The sequence below is a fragment of the Aspergillus heteromorphus genome, assembly GCF_003184545.1.
Source record: "Aspergillus heteromorphus CBS 117.55 chromosome Unknown BO70scaffold_14, whole genome shotgun sequence".
NCBI classification, from domain to species: Eukaryota; Fungi; Ascomycota; class Eurotiomycetes; order Eurotiales; family Aspergillaceae; genus Aspergillus; species Aspergillus heteromorphus.
The window spans coordinates 230,287-248,222 of NW_020290419.1; the positions used below are offsets into that span (position 1 = coordinate 230,287).

Consider the following 17,936-nt stretch of genomic DNA (forward strand, 5'->3'; position numbering starts at 1 on the left):
ACACCGCGCGTGGTCGATTATATAAGAAAGCGCTCAACAGCTGGATGTGACTTAAAAAATTGAACTCAACCCTTTCATTGGTGCAGGCAGTACCTCAGGTAGTACCTCGTAATCAACTACGAAACTCACTACACAAGCGGGATTGAAATTGTAGAAAACCAGTTGGAGGTATGTATGTAGTATTACATGATCATGCATCATTCAACTTTTCGGGCAGATAATGTCTATATATATATATATGTACAAAGAACAAAAAGGCATGTAAGCCGGCAACGATTTTAAGCCCATTTACCAAGCAAGGCCATCAAACAAGCACCCAGACATAACAGTCCAAACGCAGCCAAAACAATGTGTATGGGTGCTTTTCGCATCGACGTGCTGAACATGAACTCATGAGCCATGAGCTCGACCAAAGCGGTATAGATGAGGATACCCGCGGAGATCGAGTCGAAGACGCCGCTGACGATCAACGTCGTGGCACCATCGGTCGCATAGGTATTACGAACGCCCAGACCGATGGCGATGGCGATGGGTGTGGAAAGACCGAACCCGAGACCCAAGAAGTACGGCGTCCATCGCTTGGAGTGAGGCCAAGGGACCGTAGCCAGACGGGATCCCAGACCCAGACCTTCGAAGGTCTGATGGAAGATCAGAACAACATATAGTGTGACAAACCCGGTGCCGGTCACCGCCAAGGTCAAGCCAACGAAGACGGAATGGAAAATAATTCCGAACTCCAGGATAAAGATAGAAGTCAACTGAGCCATGTACTCCTCCAGGTCGGAATGCTTGTTGCCGAGTTCGACATCATGATGTTCGCGGGAATGGCCCAAGTGATCCTCTCCGGGCATATGGCCCTTAATATCGACTGATTCAGCAGGGGAGGGCGAGACGACACGCTCCATCACCACATGCTGGTGTTCGTGATCCTCCGAATCGTGAGCATGGCCGTGGCCAAACCGAGCATACCGCATGACCATCAGCTCGACGAAGAACAAGACTACGATGGTCATGAGCACGATACCCTCCACCCATGAATATTCTGTGATCGGGCCCGTCAGGCAGGAGTCGTTCAAGGCCTCTTCAGCGGGTGCCAGCAGGTGAATAAAGGCCGTGGCAATAATAACGCCGGAACCAAAGTACTTCGCGACGAAGAAGGCGCATTTCGCGAATTTGGAGTCTCCGAAACTCCGCGCCATGACGGGGAAGAGGGCCCCAAAGGTCGAGCCGATCAGGATGACAAAGACGGACGAGATCCGCAGGCCCATGTGGCCGTTGTAGCCATTGCCAGTTTCACAGGTGTCCCTGGCGACCAGGGTGTGAAGCGGCTCCATTATGACCTCGACTCCGCTCTAGAATCGATCCTGGTATGTCCGATCCTCCGCAATCTGTCGACCGATTACAGTTTCGGGCCGGTGCTCAAAATAGGCCGGAGGGCCCGCTTGAAGGAAGGAGGGAGCGACGAAGGGGTATTCTGACAGATCGACGACCCAATGGCGAGGAGCGAGAGGTGTGACAGGGTGAAAATGGGCGACGCGAGGGGCACGTGGAGGTGGATGGAAGAATGTCGGCGGCAAGAGACGGTTGGGAAGGATGCCTGCTGTAGTCTGCAAGGTACTCGTCTCTTTAACTTGCGATTTCCTGTTGTGCGCGGGGTCGATGGGTGTGAGACGAGACGGGCGTCCTCAAGGTCCTTAAAGCCGGTCGTGTCAACGCCAAAGTAGGAGCTAAAATAGAGAGGCCGCCGGAGGATGAGGACCTTGGTGGCTCGGCGTGGTGGGGGGTGTCTGTCGCGAGAACGATGGGGGACAAATCTGATTACCAACCACCCAGTACTACTTCAAAAAGACAACCTCCTGGGAGAAGAAAAGCAAAAGAGAAAGAAACCAGTCTAGGAGCCACCAGGGGACAGAAAAAAGGCAGACGCCTGGTCGATGATGGCCTACATGGCGTCCGACAAAGATTTCGAATCCGTTCTCGGTAAGGCGCGGATGGGGACCTTGGGGGAAAGCGGACGCCATCACGTCAAAGTCTCAAAGAGTTTTCGGGTACCTTGAGGACCTTGCGGACGGCCTTCCTCTCGACGTTTGAACCCCCCCCCCCCCCACTCGACTACTTATTTCCCGAGGCCATTATTCGCTGAGCGGCTCTCACGTGCCAGCCTCCTCAGCGGATCATCGTTGATCCCGGGGTTTTCCATATCGTCGGCCTGGCATTGGATGCAAGTCTCCGGGTAAGGCGGCGGCGGGGACGGAAATACCAGCCCGCTCTGGAACAGAGGGTCAAAGAAACCTCCAGCCTCTATCTATAGATACAATCATTGATGTGGTTTCAGGTGTATATACTCCGAGCATGTAAAGGCCGCACAAGAGGCACATGTGTAGTCATCGGAGTGTACCGCATCATCACCGTAGAAACCGTTGTTACTGTTGCACAGCGCCAAGAAGCAAGGTGACATGCCGGATTGTCATGGTCAAGTTCCAAAGAACTACTCCATAGCCTGCGCCTAAATGACAGCATCTGTGGCACCCTTGTGTGCAATAAAGCGGGCCAAGGCCTATAGTTTTAGATGACTTGCAGACGATAACCAGAAAATGCTATGTATATGTGTCTTTGCCTGCCTTCCCTTTTCCCTTGGCATGACAACAACAACATCAGCATGCAAATATGGCTTGTTAAACCAGCTAGGTTTTATATAAATCTGATTATGATGTCAATATTTTGTAATTGTCACACCAAGAAGCATCATTGGTCTAGTGGTAGAATTCATCGTTGCCATCGATGAGGCCCGTGTTCGATTCACGGATGATGCATTAAAATTCCTTTCCTTTTTTTGCCGTCCTTTTCTTCTCCCTCCACCCCCGTTCTTGCCCAGGTTAGTTAGTTATTGCTAGACTATTTACAGCTGTGGCTATTTTTGATATCTGACTTAAGCCACCCAAAAAGTCAGAAACGTCTGTACACTGTACACTGTAGACTTTACGAAGTACCGACCATGCCAACACCCATCCAGCCAGATTCTCAACCCAAAACACCCGACCAGTCTTCCTTCCTCATCCACTCCTCCAAACCAGTCATGGGACACTCAATGCCGGCCTAGGCAATCAGCGACCGACTCCCCCTCAAAACCCAAGACCTAGAATACGGAAATACTCACATCACGAATATCCTGTGCCATCAACAACCCCTCATCGCCACCATCATAGCCCGGATCCGTCGAATAGGAAAACATATCACCCACCTCGCGACCAAACTCACGATCGGGCGTTCTGTTCATCAGCTCGGGCAGGGTAATCTGTCGATAGTGGGCGGAGACGGAATTTACTTCGCCCCATACGCGCATGTAGTCCACCCAGCTGCAGGTCGAACCACAGGCCATGTACCTCTTTCCGGGCTTCATTTTCGAAACTGCATAGACAAATGTCCCTAAATCAGCATTGACGTCGAGGTGAGGGACTGGTATATCGGGTGCGGTCGTGAAGGCTGTCTCGAAGGTAGGTTTGCCCTCACCCGTCAGTTTCTGCAATATGTATGATATGTCTGTCAGCCATCATATGTACCTAGAGATTAGATCCCTAATATCAGATCCCGCACACCATCATGTAAACAAAATCACAGCCTGAGTATATCCCGAGCACCGAAAATACAAAGAAATCTCACCTTACAAAGATACGCCCCCGGAATCAACCGATAGCTCAACATAAAGTACCCCGTCTGGACACAGGACATCTTCCCCGCCAAAACGGGATACTTCTGTTCGACATAGCCCGGAAAAACCTCCGCTTTAGCATCGAAATGGTACAGCTCCCGAAATCCCCCCCGACTGCAGTGCCGCGCATGGCTGAGGGTCGAGACAATAAACCCGTTCTGGTCAAGCGAGTCGACCGTGTGCGCGGCAGCGTCCGCGATGTTCTTCCCCTGTTGGAGTTCCACTTCGTAGGCATATCTTCGGCAGGAGAGGCCCGAATCGGTGGCCTTTTGTCGAGAGTCCGGGTGGAAGAAGGGCTCCCAGTAGTTGGTGACGCTGAAGATGTGGGTTGCGCCGTGGAAGGCGGGGATGAGGGTATTGATGTCATTGAGGTCTGCGGGGATGATTTCGACGCCTTGGGAGGATAGGCGCTGGGCTGTCGGGGAAGACGGGTTGCGGGTGAGGCCGCGGACGTGGTAGACTGGGTCTTGCAGGAAACGCTGCGCTACAGAGTTGCCTTGGTTTCCCGTGATGCCTATAATGCATATGATCTTGGTGCGAGCCATGTTTCAGAGCCGTCGCTGTCGTGGTGTCTTTACGAGGATATCTGTTGTGGAGGAAAGGAATGGAATAGAGGGAGGGGATGAGACGACTATCTACCCCGCTTCTCCACGCCGTTGACGATCACCTGCCTACAGTACTCCGTACCTTACCTATCTTCTCGGTAAAGATACGGCGTCCTTCTAGTCCGCTCAACAAGCTTGAAGGAGCATGATCTGACCACCAAGTATAAAGGATATCCCCAGTGTCGCGAAACTCATCTGCTTCATCCCCAAAGAGCGTACTCCACGGCGCATTGCCACTGACAAGAGATCACCGAGTAAGGGGCAAGCCGATTGGAATCTAGATAGAACGACCATGATGCTTATAACTTCATTGGGATGACCACGCATGGTAGATAGTATATATATAAATACATGCCTCTCGTTGGAGCGACATCGTTTTTATAATGGTAGTATTGTTTAGTCCTAAATAAGGGGCACGTGCACATATTAGATGATTCAAGGCTGTCTGGTCGAGGTATAACCTCCCCAGCACCAAAACGGGAAGGGTTTTAGGCTCTCTTGCTATTCCTTACTTTTGTCTATACAGGCTCTTTGCGCGTTGTACCTTCCTTCCCGGACCAAGCCTCCATTTTCTGACAGCATTGGCCATCATTGTTTGCCAGAGAGTTGAGTCTTGTCTTTATTTTGCACAGGATCCACTGAGATCAAGTCACAAGTGGCATTTTCCGATTTAGATCTGACTGATGTTGTATGAGCTTGTGTATTGCTATCGGAGTATGTAGCATCACGCCAATCTGGCTTCAGGGCACCCCTTTAGTAGAGTAGTTTTGTTTGACAATGCAGTGTTGGCTGATGGTAGGAGCCTAACCCAGGATACGGACCAGGGCTGACTTGAAGGATCAGAATCCCGGCAGGCGCGAAAAGTCGCGCCATCGACAAAGTAGAATGGCGACGGAAAAAACATTGGGAGGGAAAATAAGCTGACCGCCCGGTGCTGCGGTGAATCGAACCCGGGATGAACTGTCTCCCATAAATGTGTTGTATAAGTGTTCAAAAAAATGAGGAAGAAAAAGTGATGGGACCAACTTTACTGCCACATCATGCCGGGAGGTATGCGCACACACCAACACCCCTGGTTCCCTAGTGTTCCCTACACACACTTAGGGTGAAGTAGCTTAGCTATGTGGCACGACTAGTAAAGAGGTCACATTACCTATTAGTTAGCTATAAAAATAGACTAGTATACTGCGTAGTTCTGCCTGCTAACTAAGCCCGGAACCCGCGGGGCGCGGCGAGACAAAGGACAAGCCAAATACACTCTCACATATAAGCTGGGTCTGAACCTGATCATGTTACCGTATATCTATCATTGTTGGTATTTTTATTCCGCAAAATGACCTCCAATTACCCACTTGACGCGTTTTGGGGTCTCCCCACCTCCAATGCCAAGTCAGTATACTACTACTATGGACCATTGGATCAAGTACAAACTAACGCCGGAAAAGCTTCTGTGAGGAGGTATATATAGACCATTGCCAACATGGGATATAGAAGACGACGAAGCTAATCGCCGTCCGGATAGGATTATTTGGTGACTAGATACGTTGCCGAGTTCATCAACACGCTGACCAATCTCACCTATGGTCAGGATGTCATGGGGAGAAGATCTTCTCGGGCGGATATAATGTTAACAAAGCCTTTAGTCCTCTACGCGATTTATGGGATCCGCAGCTTGCAGCGGAAACCCAACGCCAAGGCCTTCCGGACCGTCCCATACTGGGGCTTGATGGGAGTCGGCATATGCTCCGGTATATATCACATGAGCCTGAAATACCATACCCAGATGAGTAAGTGACAGGGGCAGTCGTGCCTCCGATCAGGAAAAGCTTCCCCGGGCTAACTGTTGTGCACAATCAGTGGATGATCTTTCGATGCTATTTACCACAACGCCGGTTCTACACCGTGTGTTGACGGTTAATGCTAGTGGCACCACCTCGACCATCCTGGCTGTACTCCTGGGCTCTGGTTTGATGGGACTCATATCCGTTCATGTGGCGACGGACGAGTTAATTCTGCATGCGGCGGCCTTCGTGGTCAGCATCACCGTCATCGGGATCCGCACCATGCAGCTCATAGCCACTCGGACACCGGCGGGTTCGGCTGCGCGGAGCCAGATTTGGGGAATGGTGAGATTCGGAGCAGGTAAGACATCTGTCTTCCTGGGGCTTATGATTGACTGACTTCGGGCGCAGTCATATTCAATGTGGGATACGCTGTCTGGTTAGTTGATGGATGGGTCTGCGACCTGCTGAGAAGCTCGCGAGAGGCTATTGGTCTTCCATGGGCATTCCTATTGGAGCTCCACGGGTGGTAGGTTGATTTTCATCTCAACACTTTGTCCAATAGTCGAACTGATTGTGAAATGGGAAAGGTGGCATATCTGCACCGGCGTGGGTGCATACATCTTCATCGCGGTGATAGACCATCTCGCATCTGGGGAGGATCACGAGGATATTGAAGGGTCATTTGCTTGGCCTGCACCCTGGGCTTCTCGATCGATTTTTGCCGGACGGAGGCCAGCGGCAGGTGGTGCAGCAGGGAAGAAGTCCGAGTGAAGAACAGTCCAGGAAAAGACCGGGAAGGCAAGGAACAGACCAGACTGTGTGTGGGGCATGGTCAGGTGCGCACCGTGTTATGAATTTCGTATCCATCTGTATAATAAATGAATCAGGAATTACTCAGGGAAAAAAGGGTCAGTCATTATTTTATAAAACAGTATATCTCCACGCCCCTTAGAGAATGCCCTTTTAGGAAATACCTAGGAATTGCCATGTAATTTATCCACGGGGCACCGCCTCAACCATGTAATATACCAGAAACGGCGAATAATTACCTAGAAGACCCAGGGTATCAGACCAGTGACTGCCTCTCTATAGCAGCCTTGCTAGATTACAGCCAGAAGTCTCGTCGTCAGCTGCCTACTAGTCTGTCCAGGCTCTGTTCTAGTCGAGTGGTTTTGTTTTGCATCTACAAAAGTCCTTGATTTATGATGACTGTTAGAGAACCAGACAGGGGGGTTCGTGAATTTATTGGTATGGACGGCGGATAGGCAGGAGGGCATAATAACGGCAAGTTAATCTCATTGGGTCTTTTAGCATGGCGATGAGGTAGGGTAGTGTACTATATACTGAGGGCGGAGCTTGGGGTGCCTTCCTAATTAGGAAGAGACACTTCCGTCCTGGAAGATCCCACCCAGAGTCACAAACACGAAGTGAAATGGAATACCTGACTGGCTGAAAGCTTTTTATCTCTTGGCTTGGACTAGCATTTCAAGTAGAGAGTGAATAGTAGACTATTCTGTAAAACAGTGTAGTCGCATGAGGATAGGGGACAGGCAGTCCAATATTAATCATGCTCCTTTATATATCACCATTTGACCAGGCTTCCAGTGTAATACTTCCTCTGCACAAGCCCTAAATGCCCCAGGCCTCCAGGCCATCAATTCAACCCCCTCTATGCCATAGTCCAGACGGAGTTACCCCATCTTAACCCCGCGCCTGCTCCACCGTCCAACTCTGATGAGGTCATACACTTCCATCCATAAAACACGTTCCCCGTATCCACAATCAAATGAGATGCCCCCACAAAGCAAAAAAAAAAAGCGTCTTCCGGCCCCCCAAATAATCCTCGTCACAGGAGCCAACAAAGGCCTCGGCCTATCCATCATCCAAGTCGTCGCGCAGCGCGAGTCCCCAACTCCACGCAACACCTGCATCCTCTGCAGTCGGGACATCGACGCGGGACAGAAAGCAGCTCAGGAACTGAGAGCCCAGGGGTGTCAGCTAAGATCGATGTGGTTGAGCTAGATGTGACGGGGGACGAGCAGATTGCTGCGGCGGTTAAGTACGTGGAGGAGACTTATGGGAGACTTGATGGTACGTTTGCACTTTACACCTTACACCTATTTACCTACCTTACCACCCCTTCCATCCAGGACCCCTTCGAAAGAGGTACTATCAATTCCACCCGACCGACCATACTGTTATTTACTACAAGCTAAGCAGTCTTCCCAGTCCTAATCAACAACGCCGGCACGCTCATCACGCCCCCCAACACCACCACCACTACCACCTTCCCCAACCTCCCCACAACCCGACAATCCTACAACGCCATCCTAAACCTGCACATCACATCCATCGCCCTAACCACCCTATCCTTCACAGCCCTACTACACCAATCCCCCTCCCCAAAAGTGATCAACATCTCCTCCGACATCGCCAGCATGCAAAATGTCCTAACGGCAACCACCAACGCGCCCCGCCATCCGCCCTACGCCGCAAGCAAGATCGGAATGAATGGGTTGACGGTCCATATGCAGGTGAGCGAGGATGATCGCGTCAGAGAGGAGGGCGCGATGAAGCCACGCATTCGATTCTATGCGGTGGCACCGGGGCCGTTAAAGACGGGGTTTAATGGGTTTAGCGGGCCGAGGGCGCCGGAGGAGGGGGCGGAGGTGGTGGTTCGGTTGGTGAGGGATGAAGGGGTGTTTGAGGGGGGGATGAGGGTAGTGCCGTGGTAGGTACTATTAGATAGGCTGGGGTGGATGGGGTGGTGTTGTGGAACGTACAAAGCAGATAAGAGTGTAGGATTCTCGAAGAGGAATCTGCGGTTGTTTTGAATGAAGAGACATTTTTGTCGGAATCTTTTGTAGAGGGGGCTGAACACGCGAGACCGGAGAAATGGTCGCCATTATTAGGTATCTGATGTCTATCGATATATTAGTTAAGCTGTAACCGACGAAACGAACATCCTCGATTTCCATAATGCATAAATGGAACTCTGAACCCTTTGTACTGAGCATAATTAATAAAGATGCGGACACGAATAATGTTCCCATAGTCTCATGCAAGCATCATAATCATATTCCTCATGAAAAATACACTAGGCGTGAATTAAAACCACCTACTACAAACAAACCCCCAACCGCCTCAAATTCCCAAGCTGGCACAACTGAAAGCGGGCGAAACCGATCCCGAATAATCGGCAATGATGGCCTCAACAGCGGCATACAGCCCAGGACCGAGCAAAAACAAGCCACATGCCATCACGAACACATGAATAAGGGTCATCATGGATCGGAAGGCCCCGTCAAACAGCTTCCCGTTATACAGATGCCAATATGCAACGGCAAAGAAGATGAACCCGAAAAACGAGTCGAACGCGGCGCTAAGCAACGAGAGGAAGTCACCCATGCTGGGGACGACCTCCGAGAAGATAAATCCGAGAACCCAGATCCCCACCATCACGACACCCCACACGCCCCACCCGATGAAGGTGTTACTGTGCACGTGTCGCGACTTTCCCAGGAGCTGCCAGTAGATGAACTTGGCGGTGACATTGGCGTAGATGACTCCGATGATGAGGGTGGGGACGATGACGAAGCCGAAGGAGGCCTTCTTGTACGCGACGACACCCAGACTACCGAAGGCGGGGGCCGTGGCATATTGTCCGACGTAATGGAAGCCAATGGCCGGAGGCACGATGAAGAGGATGGTGGAGATGGCGACGAGAACGGCGAGGGATTTGGGGAAGTCCTGCGGGTGTTCCATCTCGGAGATGAAGGTCGGGAAGAGGATCTGGGGGACCCAGAGGAAGGTGATATTGAGTACGGCGTTCATGCAGTTTACCCAGGTGGTGCCAGGAAGGGGGAAAGCGTAGGTGTGCACGAGGCCATCGGTCGGGTAGTCGCCGTTGTAGCCGTAGAGCGGAGCTTTTTCAATGCCCGCGAAAATGAGGAAGAGGAGAATTGCGATACCCATACAGGCCGCTGATACTGGTTAGCAGGATTTGGTGAGATTGGAGAAAGTGTCTTACAGGAAAAGATCGACATGAAGGAGATATGCTGGAGAGTGCGCGGTGCGGAGAGCACGATGCCCATGATCATAACAATGGCGGAGAATGCAACTGTGCATAATGAGTGATCGGACAGGGTGTCGAGCACTTTAGCGCCGGTCAGGATGTGGAAGCCGATCAGGAGGATGTTGTTTGCCAGCAACATGAACCCGGAAAAGATATAGGCCACTTTGCTCTTGCCGAAGATATAGTATCCGAAGTCGCCTGTGCTGATCAGTATGGAAACCGCGTGGTTATTTCCAAGAGAGGGAAGCAGATGGCTTACAGATATCCCTGATTTGCGGGTTCTTCATGATGTATTTGTGCATGGTAATGGAGGTAATCCAGAAAAGGATACCAGACAAAACCATCGTGATAATACCAGGGACCCAACCCAACACCCTGGATACGACGCCGTCCAGTCAGTCATGGGAGCGGGGAGGGAGGCGCGAGAGAGGGGGCGCGACTTACGAGAGCGACCATGATTGCGCCATGATGGCCAGGCAGACTTGATCCCCCGCGAGCAACCAAGCCGCCTTTTGCCAGGTCATTGTTCGGAGTTTGATGTCATGTTGGTGATCTGGACGGGCGGGAAAGCCTGCTGGTTAGTTGAGGCCCCGAGAATCATCATTATTATCCCTGTTCCACGGACCTTCGGTCATCAGCGCATTCAAGACCTCGGTAGAACTGGCGTCGGTCCCCAGCTCGTTAACCTGGGCCGGGTCATGGGGCCGTTTTTCATCATCAAACAGTTGTGACGCCATGGCGAGGGAAGTTTCTGATGGCAGGTGGGATCAAAGGCGCGAAGATCGGCGGGCCCTGCAGATACTTTAATAGTGTGCGGCGCGCAGAGCTTTGTATGATGAAAAATGAAGCACCATGTGGTGGTGCTGCAGGTAAGCGCAGGTGGTACACTGGTTGGGGCGGCCTGATTGGTGCAGCGATGGCGTGATAAGGCCGGGGATGGCGAGGAGGGCCAGAAGGGTTAGTGCCATTCACATCTGCTGCTGCTGCTGCAGTCGCATCGCCCCCACGCTCTTGAACTGGCAGGGGTTGTGTGGCTGTAAGTGGCCGGCCCGCGCCATCTGCCTGGTTAAGGTTAAGATCCCATCCTGCGCCCTTGGTTCGGTCTCTCGTCGCCACCAACCTCCCCGATGGTGCAATGGCCCGTCCATGGCCCCCCTGTCCCTCATACATGAGAAAACTTCAAGGTCTAGGCCGACCGATCAAGCCAATGTGCTTGCCATCCTTTCCCCGACGACAGTGTGAACGGATTTTCCCGATTGGTTTCAGTACAATCCCTACTAGTAGTAGATACTGTATACTTATTCACTAGGATATATCTAGTACTCCGTATCAGAATTGAGTTTGGCCCTTGCGGGCCCACTCTGTTGACATCTCCAGCCCCCACATGCCATACAGCAGAACCACATGGCAAAATCGACGATTTGCCACTTGGTATCTAGATATATTGCATCTGGCTCACCCTTGCTGGAGCTGGAGCCTTTTCTAGCCCCGTTCTAGTGGATTGATAGTAGAGTGCTTCTAGCTAGTGATTATCTGGCAGATTTTTTCTACTCAGCCGGAGATGAAACAACTATATTCCACTCTTAGTAAGCCGGAGGTGGAACAACCATGTTCCACTCGTAGTAACCAGTTGCATCATTTTAAGGGATGATATCCGCGGGATATGCATACTTACAAGGGTGAAGCCCACCTCCTTCCGGGTGTACTTGAGTATATATATGGGATTCTAGGGGTCCGCAGGTAACTGCGGGTACTAATGTTAGCCTTTTGGCGCAGTGGCAACAAGTCCCCTAGGTTGCTGTCTTACAGAAACCTAATCTTTGATTCACTCCTGAATTCACAGATATTATATCAACTCTAGAATGATGAGGCAAAGAAGATCTGATTCTACGATACTGCTGCGCAAGCAGCTGGGCTATATAGACGTAGAATCGGGCAGAAACAAGGCATACATGAAGTCATGTATGAAGTCATATATGAGGTGATTCAGGTGATCGTCAGGGGTACGTCAACCAAAGGGCTAAATCCTATTCCGCCATCATGCTAAGCCCTCGTTCCAATCAATATATTATTACCCTGAGACCATCCCAGATTGAAAGATCCAGAACTAACGGCATACCGTCTTGCCCCCCGTTTCAATTTTCCGACCGCTTGAAGAGGAAATCGTGAAGTTCCGGCAAGATGGTGGTCGCGTCGAAGGTCGTGTTGAGAACGCAACGGGATTGGAGGCTTTGGCTCTACATGATCAAGGGGTCAGCAGAGGCCAAAAAGGTCTGGAAATACTTCGACCCGGACCAGGAGGAGCCGGAGCCACAGGAACCGCCGCCCCTGGGACTCTCCGAAATCGGCTGCAGTTCATGGGAGGAGGTCAAGGAACGAGGGATGGAGGGAGTGTGGGATAGGGCTGAAGCCCTGTATTCCAGGACCTCTCGGGCATTCGAGAATACGACAAAGGCGATAGGGGAGGTCCATGCTCTGATCCTGAAGACAGTGACAATTGAAAACATGAGACCTGTCTTGGACGCGGAGAGCAAGAATGGTATATTAAGAAACCTCCGGAGCCACTTCCACTCGCAAGAGATTATCAGGCGTGAAGATATCAAAAGGCGCTTCCGCAAGCTCTATACACCCAGCGAACCCAAGATGGAGGTGGATGCTTGGGTGAAGGAATGGCAGGATGTTGTCTCAGAGGGAAGATTCCTGAAGATGCCTTGTTTCGAAGAGGAGCCGGCTCTGGGGGACTTCCTCCGGGCAGCATGGAGGTATTCGAATATATGGGCTGAGGCGGAGTTGGCACGTATGTTGAGGGGGGATAAGATGGACCTACAGGAAGAGTTACTCATGTTTCAAGAGTATATGAAGCTGTTTGCTGCCCGGCCAGACAACTCACACAACTCACACAAACCATACAAGCCACGCAAGCCACGCAAGCCAAAGAAGTCTGCTATCACTATATAGCAGCAAGCAAATAGACTACCTACCTACCTGCCATCAATCTGGAAATTTCTATTGTCTCGTCTATTGCGTAGAATTAGTCCCAAATCACCAACTTCCCGCTACCTCTGGTGCTGACCAGTTTCGAACCATATACAGAACCGCCCCGGTAGTGAATAGGTCGAGGGGCGGTGGAGTATCCATGTATTGATTGGAACAAGGGCTTGGCCTGATGATGGCCTAGGATTTAGCCGTTCCATTGACTTGACCTCGGCCCGATTGACTATCCCTCGGCTATTGCTGTATGACTTTATATATGTCTTATTTCTGCCTGATTCTATGTCTATATAGCCCAACTGCTTGCGCAGCAGTATTATAGAATTATATTTTTATTATCTTATCTTACTAGCTGCTATCTAGATTATCATGATCAATAATCATAAGCCTAGTTTATTATAATATTTGATAATTTGATTCTCTTTTACAATTACACTGCTATTAAAATTTAAAATTTTCATTAAATTATTAAATCTATTTATGATTAACTAAATCTTGACTAATTATTACTCTTTTTCTAATCAAATAATTATAAGACTATTATAAGGGGTTGCTTGTATGAGATAGTGTGAAGAAGATATATCTATCGCGAAGTCAAGGTATGTATAGATCGCGTTATGTTTGCCTTGTTTCTGCCTGATTTTACAGCTATATAGGTTGCCTGAAGTTCCTGCATTATTGCCTAGATTACTGACAGGGATACAAGGTGTGCAGGACTGTACAGGTATGTATGTGAGGAACAGGGACAGGGATCAACACAATCTATTATTGTTTAACAGCTACTGGCCACATCTGTCGGCGCCGTTGGATTTTCTTTGGAGTCCATCTTTCTCAATCATTATCGGAGAGGTTGAATATCTGCGCTCCTGACAGTGGGCAGCAGACATACCCAGAAACTGCAATATTCTAGGTATCTCTCCAGGAGCACCGCCGATCCTGAATACAACCGTCAACTGGTCAGTAACTGCAAGCAGCTTTCTCCTCCCCCCTTCCGCAGCATAGATCAAACAGCGTTTCGTACACAGACTATCTATTGGAAAAAGCTATGATTCTGCCCGGGTGGTGTTGCAGCCGATGCCGTGACGAAAAGAATGGCCGTTAGTGGCCATTAGCGCCCGCGTGTTAGCCCTGTAATTGACGGGGATGCTGGAACGTGCCGAAGGCAGGGGTCACCGGGGGGCATCGCTTAAACCAAGTCCCATTTGGTGCTCTCTGTACATAGCCGACTACATGCCGCTTCCCTGGGAGATATGAAGGAATATATCTGCTGGAATGGTCTCCTTCCCCTTTATCGGTGACGCATCTCTCTGGGAGCTGACCGAAAAGCCCTCATGTTACTCATCAGTCTTCTGGCGGCCTCCTGCCTGGCTTCAAGTCTGCATGCGTTGCCAGGATCAATCCTGGTTGAATCCAATACCAACCATCTCCGGTTCACAAGCAATGGCACCTTCCAACTGACCGTTTTTGAGGATCTGCATTACGGAGAAGGTAAGTCCCATTTTCGGACATCCCCCAGGTAGACATATACTGAGAAATTCCCCAGCGGAGGACACCGACTGGGGACCAGAACAGGATGTCGAAAGCAGGGGTGTGATGAACACCGTCCTCGACAATGAAAGTCCCCAGTTGGTCATTCTAAACGGTGACCTGATTACCGGAGAAGACACATATCTATCCAATGCCACCGACTACGTGGATGAGATCGTGGTTCCTCTCATAGAACGCAATCTCCCATGGGCCTCTACCTACGGCAACCACGACAGCGACTATAACCTGTCGCGGAATGCGATCCTGGCTCGAGAACTGTCTTACCCGAATAGCTTGACGAAGAGCATGGTGCCTGGAAAGCTTGCAGGCGTGTCGAACTACTATCTACCGGTGTATCCATCCGATTCCTCGAAGAGCACCCCGGCTTTGATCATGTGGTTCTTCGACAGTCGCGGAGGAAATTATTACCAGGAATTGAAAGACGGGAATGAAGTACCGCAGCCTTGCTGGGTCGATGAATCGGTCAGTAGAATTCCACGAACGGACCCCTATATCACCTCCTGGATCTGCCGTTAACCACCAATCAGGTCGTCACATGGTTCACCAAAACCAATGCCAACTTGGCCAAGCAATACGACACAATTATACCCTCCATCGCCTTCTTCCACATCCCGGTAAATGCCATGCTTGCGTTCCAGAACCAAGGTGTCAGCGTCCACGAAGAGCCGGGCATCAATGCTGATGATCCGTTAGATCAGCAGGGCTCAGCCAGCGGACAAGGGGATGTCTCCGGAACGGTATTCAGCTACTCGGGCCAAGACATCCCATTTATGGAAGCTCTGCTCAACACTAAAGGCCTGATGGCAACTTTCAGCGGTCACGACCATGGTGATGACTGGTACGTACCCCCCTTTCCTGTCTTTCGGGCAGAGAAGGGCTAAAATATGGTAAATTAGGTGCTTCAAATGGGACTCCAAACTCCCCGGAATGAACCTCACCGGAAACGGCCTGAATCTGTGTTTTGGACGCCATAGTGGTTATGGGGGGTACGGGTCCTGGACTCGGGGGGCGAGACAGATCTTGTTGAATGAGAAAACCCTCGGTGAGCAGGTGTCCACCTGGGTGCGCTTGGAAGATGGGTCCGTTTCGGGCACAGTCACTCTTAACGCGACGTATGGGGAGGATTGGTATCCGGCTGTGCCTACAACGTATACCTGAGTCAATAAGAGATGGGGAAAGTGGTATAGCATCTGTCAATCTGCTAGAATATCGTGTTCTGTCTGCCTTGAAATCATATAACACCCATAAAAACTCCTCCAGCTTCGCACCACATTCTTGAGCCTGATCCTTCAATTCACATGGCATTTTACCAAACATACAACGTGCACCCCACAGCCCAAATTCCTGAAACGACCGACACTATCAGTCCGACCAAGGATCATACCCCGTATCGGGATGAGGCCATCCACAATCCACTGCAATATCCTCCCAGCGCAAGATCTCCGACTCCGAGTCACCATCACTATCAAGTATATTGAGAGGACTCCGCAACCCCACCCCATTTCCCATCTCCTTCGCGTTCCTCGCCCTACCATTCCCTCCCTTCCGTCTCCCCGAACTCTGCCGTTCGCGCTCAACCCTATGTTCCTCTCGGGCGCGATCCGCCCACAGCTTCAGCAATTCGGGATTCCTCAAACACCAAATAACCAGATCGCGGGTAGCAAAAGCATCCTCGAGGGCATCATGCCCCTGACTACCAGATTGAATGTCATAGTCAAGCAGCTCCTTAACCAGAGTCTTCAGACCCCAGACACGCTTCAACGGCTGCGTCGCCAAAAGCGTAAGAAACACAATCTCCGCCGTGAAAATCGCCGAATCAACCACGCGCACATGTATCATACCCAGAACACTAAGATCACTATTCAACGAATGCCCAATGAGAACAGTCTCATCATCCACGAAGGCCCACAGCGCCTGACGCGCTTCCTCCCACCCGCGAAACGCCTCCCCTCTCATCAGCGCGGTGGCCATCGACTCGGCGGTGATCCCACTCACGGCGGTTTTCCAGTCGGTAACGGGCAAGCTAGGCTTCACGTACCGATTGATCAAGACGTCGCCGGTGAGAAAATCGACGGCGCTGAGGAAGGCAAGTTCGCGGCGGTTCTGCGATACCTGTACCATCTCGCAGTCTATGACGACTGCCTTTCGTTTGTCTGGGGCTTGGGGGAGGAAGGGCGGGGCGTGGCGGAAGGCGTTCCGGGGGATGATGCTTTTTTGGACCGGACGGTGGCCCGATATGGTATTGGTGGACATGGTGTAGCCTTGGGATTTGAGACGGGCGAGGGGGTGGCACCGGGCTAGGAGGTAGCGGAAGATGAGATTCTGTTCGGGGGTGTCGAGGAGTGTGTATGTGTGATGTGTGGTTTGTGGGTGGTTGAATATAGGGTTTGTTATTGTTGTTGTTGGTGCTGAGTTATGTTAGTATGTGGGTGTGAAGGGTTGGAAGGGTAAGAGTGTACCTGGTATCAGATTGTTTGATTCTCCCATCGCAGTGCTCTGGTAGGAGAGAGGTAGAACGATAGGCAGAGCCGGGGGGCTCGCTGCTACCACCACCGGTTGCTTAGGGCCGGGGCCATTGGAAGCCACGACAGGTTTCTTCGGAGGGCTGCCGTTGGTCGTACTCGTTGGTTTATGAATGACCTGGTGCTGCGCCAGTGAGTGCGAGTCCTTAAACACCCTTTTGCACTTCTCGCAGGTAATCCCATGTCCAAGAGATAACTGGTGGTCCTTCAAGGCTGCGGCCGTCTTAAATTTACTTTTCTGGCATGCCGGGCATGAATGTGTCCCTGCCCCCGCAGAGGCTGATTGCTTGGAGACTTGTTTCTGGGTCATTCTCCGACGATGGATAGTGACATGAATAGATATGCTGTGAGATTACCACAAAGGCATTAGATTCTGGGGGAAGAGGAAGTTAGACCACGAAAGAGGGTGCCTTACGGATATATGTACCCCTCCTTTCCCATCATCAGGCGCCATTTTATGGCAGCGCGCGCCGCATAAGCGCCAGGAGCATGCGTGTAGGGGAAACCCCTGTCCTTGCCCAATCAAATCAGACCACGCATCTGGTGTACTGTCCTCGATGAGGGAATTCACTGGATGATTAGTCTTCTCGTTTTATCGAATCAATCAATTCGATATCAATTGTTTTCTTAGTAGCGCGACTACCCGGAACCGACCGTTGGCGCTAACCTAGGGCTCGATGTGGGAATGTATTCAGCTGGAGG

The 17,936-nt window shown here is 51.0% G+C and overlaps 7 protein-coding genes and 1 non-coding gene across 8 annotated transcripts; 4 read left to right on the forward strand and 4 right to left on the reverse strand.

Annotated features, from left to right (window-relative positions):
* Nucleotides 1-194: 194 nt before the first annotated feature.
* On the reverse strand, nt 195-1,584 carry zrfB (low-affinity Zn(2+) transporter ZRT2). The gene has a single exon (XM_025548465.1). The coding sequence runs from the start codon at nt 1,332-1,334 to the stop codon at nt 279-281; it is 1,056 nt and encodes a 351-aa protein (XP_025398869.1). The 5' UTR covers nt 1,335-1,584; the 3' UTR covers nt 195-278.
* A 1,158-nt stretch (nt 1,585-2,742) lies between these two features.
* Nucleotides 2,743-2,813, forward strand: BO70DRAFT_t178. The gene has a single exon. It is a non-coding gene; the product is annotated as a tRNA-Gly (tRNA).
* On the reverse strand, nt 2,801-4,314 carry BO70DRAFT_362513 (NAD(P)-binding protein). Its single transcript, XM_025543325.1, has 3 exons — nt 3,661-4,314; nt 3,158-3,520; nt 2,801-3,096 (listed from the first exon to the last, which is right to left on the reverse strand). The coding sequence occupies exons 1-3, from the start codon at nt 4,252-4,254 to the stop codon at nt 3,022-3,024; spliced, it is 1,032 nt and encodes a 343-aa protein (XP_025398870.1). The 5' UTR covers nt 4,255-4,314; the 3' UTR covers nt 2,801-3,021.
* Nucleotides 4,315-5,629: 1,315 nt separating this feature from the next.
* On the forward strand, nt 5,630-7,021 carry BO70DRAFT_315724 (ceramidase). The gene is made up of 7 exons (XM_025540326.1): nt 5,630-5,703; nt 5,760-5,772; nt 5,837-5,897; nt 5,958-6,101; nt 6,172-6,456; nt 6,507-6,624; nt 6,686-7,021. The coding sequence occupies exons 1-7, from the start codon at nt 5,648-5,650 to the stop codon at nt 6,867-6,869; spliced, it is 861 nt and encodes a 286-aa protein (XP_025398871.1). The 5' UTR covers nt 5,630-5,647; the 3' UTR covers nt 6,870-7,021.
* An 868-nt stretch (nt 7,022-7,889) lies between these two features.
* Nucleotides 7,890-8,833, forward strand: BO70DRAFT_387595 (NAD(P)-binding protein; the record flags this gene model as incomplete). The annotated part of the gene is made up of 3 exons (XM_025545917.1): nt 7,890-8,091; nt 8,121-8,189; nt 8,328-8,833. 3 exons carry the CDS (start codon nt 7,890-7,892, stop codon nt 8,831-8,833), a joined length of 777 nt encoding a protein of 258 aa, XP_025398872.1.
* Nucleotides 8,834-9,152: 319 nt separating this feature from the next.
* On the reverse strand, nt 9,153-10,959 carry BO70DRAFT_429598 (uncharacterized protein). The gene is made up of 5 exons (XM_025548079.1): nt 10,799-10,959; nt 10,618-10,726; nt 10,433-10,548; nt 10,129-10,371; nt 9,153-10,081 (listed from the first exon to the last, which is right to left on the reverse strand). Exons 1-5 carry the CDS (start codon nt 10,908-10,910, stop codon nt 9,243-9,245), a joined length of 1,419 nt encoding a protein of 472 aa, XP_025398873.1. The 5' UTR covers nt 10,911-10,959; the 3' UTR covers nt 9,153-9,242.
* A 1,292-nt stretch (nt 10,960-12,251) lies between these two features.
* Nucleotides 12,252-15,870, forward strand: BO70DRAFT_429599 (metallophosphoesterase family protein; the record flags this gene model as incomplete). The annotated part of the gene is made up of 5 exons (XM_025548080.1): nt 12,252-12,970; nt 14,491-14,652; nt 14,708-15,174; nt 15,240-15,550; nt 15,609-15,870. Exons 1-5 carry the CDS (start codon nt 12,355-12,357, stop codon nt 15,868-15,870), a joined length of 1,818 nt encoding a protein of 605 aa, XP_025398874.1. The 5' UTR covers nt 12,252-12,354.
* A 55-nt stretch (nt 15,871-15,925) lies between these two features.
* Nucleotides 15,926-17,611, reverse strand: BO70DRAFT_362517 (ribonuclease H-like protein). The gene is made up of 2 exons (XM_025543326.1): nt 17,172-17,611; nt 15,926-17,120 (listed from the first exon to the last, which is right to left on the reverse strand). The coding sequence occupies exons 1-2, from the start codon at nt 17,542-17,544 to the stop codon at nt 16,075-16,077; spliced, it is 1,419 nt and encodes a 472-aa protein (XP_025398875.1). The 5' UTR covers nt 17,545-17,611; the 3' UTR covers nt 15,926-16,074.
* Nucleotides 17,612-17,936: the final 325 nt, after the last annotated feature.

Bases quoted from the DNA above. Each gene is read 5' to 3' on its own strand.
- zrfB (XM_025548465.1), bottom strand. From the start codon at position 1,334: ATGGAGCCGCTTCACACCCTGGTCGCCAGGGACACCTGTGAAACTGGC.
- BO70DRAFT_362513 (XM_025543325.1), bottom strand. From the start codon at position 4,254: ATGGCTCGCACCAAGATCATATGCATTATAGGCATCACGGGAAACCAA. The intron at 3,521-3,660 runs GTGAGATTTCTT...TACATATTGCAG, and splicing joins CGGGGGCGTATCTTTGTAAG to AAACTGACGGGTGAGGGCAA. The intron at 3,097-3,157 runs GTGAGTATTTCC...CTGATTGCCTAG, and splicing joins TGGCACAGGATATTCGTGAT to GCCGGCATTGAGTGTCCCAT.
- BO70DRAFT_315724 (XM_025540326.1), top strand. From the start codon at position 5,648: ATGACCTCCAATTACCCACTTGACGCGTTTTGGGGTCTCCCCACCTCC. The intron at 6,457-6,506 runs GTAAGACATCTG...CTTCGGGCGCAG, and splicing joins AATGGTGAGATTCGGAGCAG to TCATATTCAATGTGGGATAC. The intron at 6,625-6,685 runs GTAGGTTGATTT...GAAATGGGAAAG, and splicing joins CTATTGGAGCTCCACGGGTG to GTGGCATATCTGCACCGGCG.
- BO70DRAFT_429598 (XM_025548079.1), bottom strand. From the start codon at position 10,910: ATGGCGTCACAACTGTTTGATGATGAAAAACGGCCCCATGACCCGGCC. The intron at 10,549-10,617 runs GTAAGTCGCGCC...CGTCGTATCCAG, and splicing joins GCGCAATCATGGTCGCTCTC to GGTGTTGGGTTGGGTCCCTG. The intron at 10,082-10,128 runs GTAAGACACTTT...AACCAGTATCAG, and splicing joins CTTCATGTCGATCTTTTCCT to CGGCCTGTATGGGTATCGCA.
- BO70DRAFT_362517 (XM_025543326.1), bottom strand. From the start codon at position 17,544: ATGACCCAGAAACAAGTCTCCAAGCAATCAGCCTCTGCGGGGGCAGGG. The intron at 17,121-17,171 runs GTACACTCTTAC...AACATAACTCAG, and splicing joins ATCAAACAATCTGATACCAG to CACCAACAACAACAATAACA.